The 1,764-nt window shown below is 28.9% G+C and overlaps 1 protein-coding gene across 1 annotated transcript in view; it reads right to left on the bottom strand.

Annotated features, from left to right (window-relative positions):
* Positions 1 to 773: 773 nt before the first annotated feature.
* Positions 774 to 1,764, bottom strand: part of LOC109863091 (60S ribosomal protein L30) — a 1,773-nt gene continuing 782 nt past the window's right edge. Inside the window, exons 3-4 of the mRNA XM_020443272.1 lie at positions 1,290 to 1,435; positions 774 to 957 (exon numbers count right to left, since the gene is read on the bottom strand). Of these exons, the coding sequence (XP_020298861.1) occupies positions 780 to 957; positions 1,290 to 1,435 (324 nt within the window). The 3' untranslated portion in view covers positions 774 to 779. The remainder of the gene's footprint in view (positions 958 to 1,289; positions 1,436 to 1,764) is intronic.

Genomic DNA, 1,764 nt, shown 5'->3' with positions numbered 1-1,764 from the left:
CGCTACGTAGCGCTACGTAGCGCTAGCTTCGGCTAAACACACCCATAGATCATGTTTGCTGAACGGTCTTTAACTTCAGATCTGTATAACATGTCACGTGACCCTACACTGTTTTTTAATAAAGCCTAAACATAACCTCTCAGTGTGTTTATTTATAATAAACTAAACAATGGAAAACAAAATATTACCAAATTATAAAAAAATTAAGTGTTATAATTTACAATTTGCAATGGACAATTTAAATATGATTGTTTTATTTGCTATGAATAATGGCAAAAACAACACTATAGATTTTGATGTTTTCAGAATTCATTTTCTCTTACATACAAATCAAAATTACCCGTGTTTACATTTCTCATATGTGTGTCGCCATATTCTTTTACAACATGTTACGCTTAGGTAGCAGAGAAAAACTTCGATGGAAAAAATGGCGTCCGCTCTCTAAACATGTTGAGTAGCAGTGACTGAGCAGAGTGCGTTCAGCAGATACTCACCCAACAGTTGTATCTGCTGAACGCGACCAATGTAGAACAGACTTGAGAGCACGTTAAAAAAATCATAAAAAAAGATTACCAATATTTGTAAATTATGATCTTATTTGTCATGAGGCTTGTTTATACTGGAAATATAATATAGTATAATAAATATATAATGTATTCAGACTACATATATGTTACTTATTGTTAGTAACAAAATAGAGTTAAAGAAAGGAGTATCAGTAAAACTATCACGAAGTTTTAAGATTTTTAAATTATTTATTAAGACAAAAGTATAACATATTACGCTTGATCACCAGTTGGCATTGACTTTATAATATCCGAATTACCAGGATCTGTAATTGAAAGAGTACAAACACGGAAATATTTGCCACAAGCTGTTCCAAGTTCAATGTTGTTTCCTGTGTAATGATGTACACCAGTCTTAGCTAACATAGCATAGTACTCAATCTCTGACTTCCTGTTAAATTGAGATAAAATTTGTTTAGAAAAAAATATGATTGAAATTAAAATAAATGTCCTATGCAAGAACAAGAGACTACTCCATACCACTCCTAATTAATTTTTTACATGAATTGACATAGTCATTGCTACTGATTGTGTCACTAAAGAGATATTTCATACTTTATTTATACAAATTTAGCAGAAAAACTTGTGCATAAGTTTTACATATGTGCACGCACGCACGCACACACACACTTGCTATGATATTTCTTATGTTTATAATTACTTTAATTTATAAAAGAAATGTCTATGTCAATTTATAAAAGGAGTGTTACTTCTCAGTCTCACCTTAACGGTGGTGTATTGCTAGCGATGATAACCAATTTAGCTTTGCCTTGACGAAGAGACTTCAGAGTTTGCTTATACCCAAGAACATATTTACCAGATTTCATGACAAGAGCTAATCTGGTATTGATGCTCTCTTGAGCTTTTTTCTGAATAAGAATACAAATAAAATTAAATAATTAATTTAAACGAAAAAGAATAAAACTGCATTATAAATTATATATCCAAGGAAAATACAAATACAAAACAAGTGTAAAATTAAACTTTTTTTTCTTATTTGTATATTATAAATGTAATTTAAAAAAATTATAAAGTACAAATAAACCTATATCTTATATAAAATAGATTAATTTAACATAACTTTATATAGATCAATATAGGTTGTATCGCAAAATTCATTGCCAGTACTGAAAATATATATGTACATGGCATACATATATACATATATATATATATATATATAATATATATATATATA

This window comes from Pseudomyrmex gracilis, unplaced genomic scaffold (assembly GCF_002006095.1).
Source record: "Pseudomyrmex gracilis isolate BER0280 unplaced genomic scaffold, ASM200609v1 scaffold_3118, whole genome shotgun sequence".
In the NCBI taxonomy this organism is placed as follows: Eukaryota; Metazoa; Arthropoda; class Insecta; order Hymenoptera; family Formicidae; genus Pseudomyrmex; species Pseudomyrmex gracilis.
This window is presented reverse-complemented; position numbering and strand designations above follow the sequence as displayed.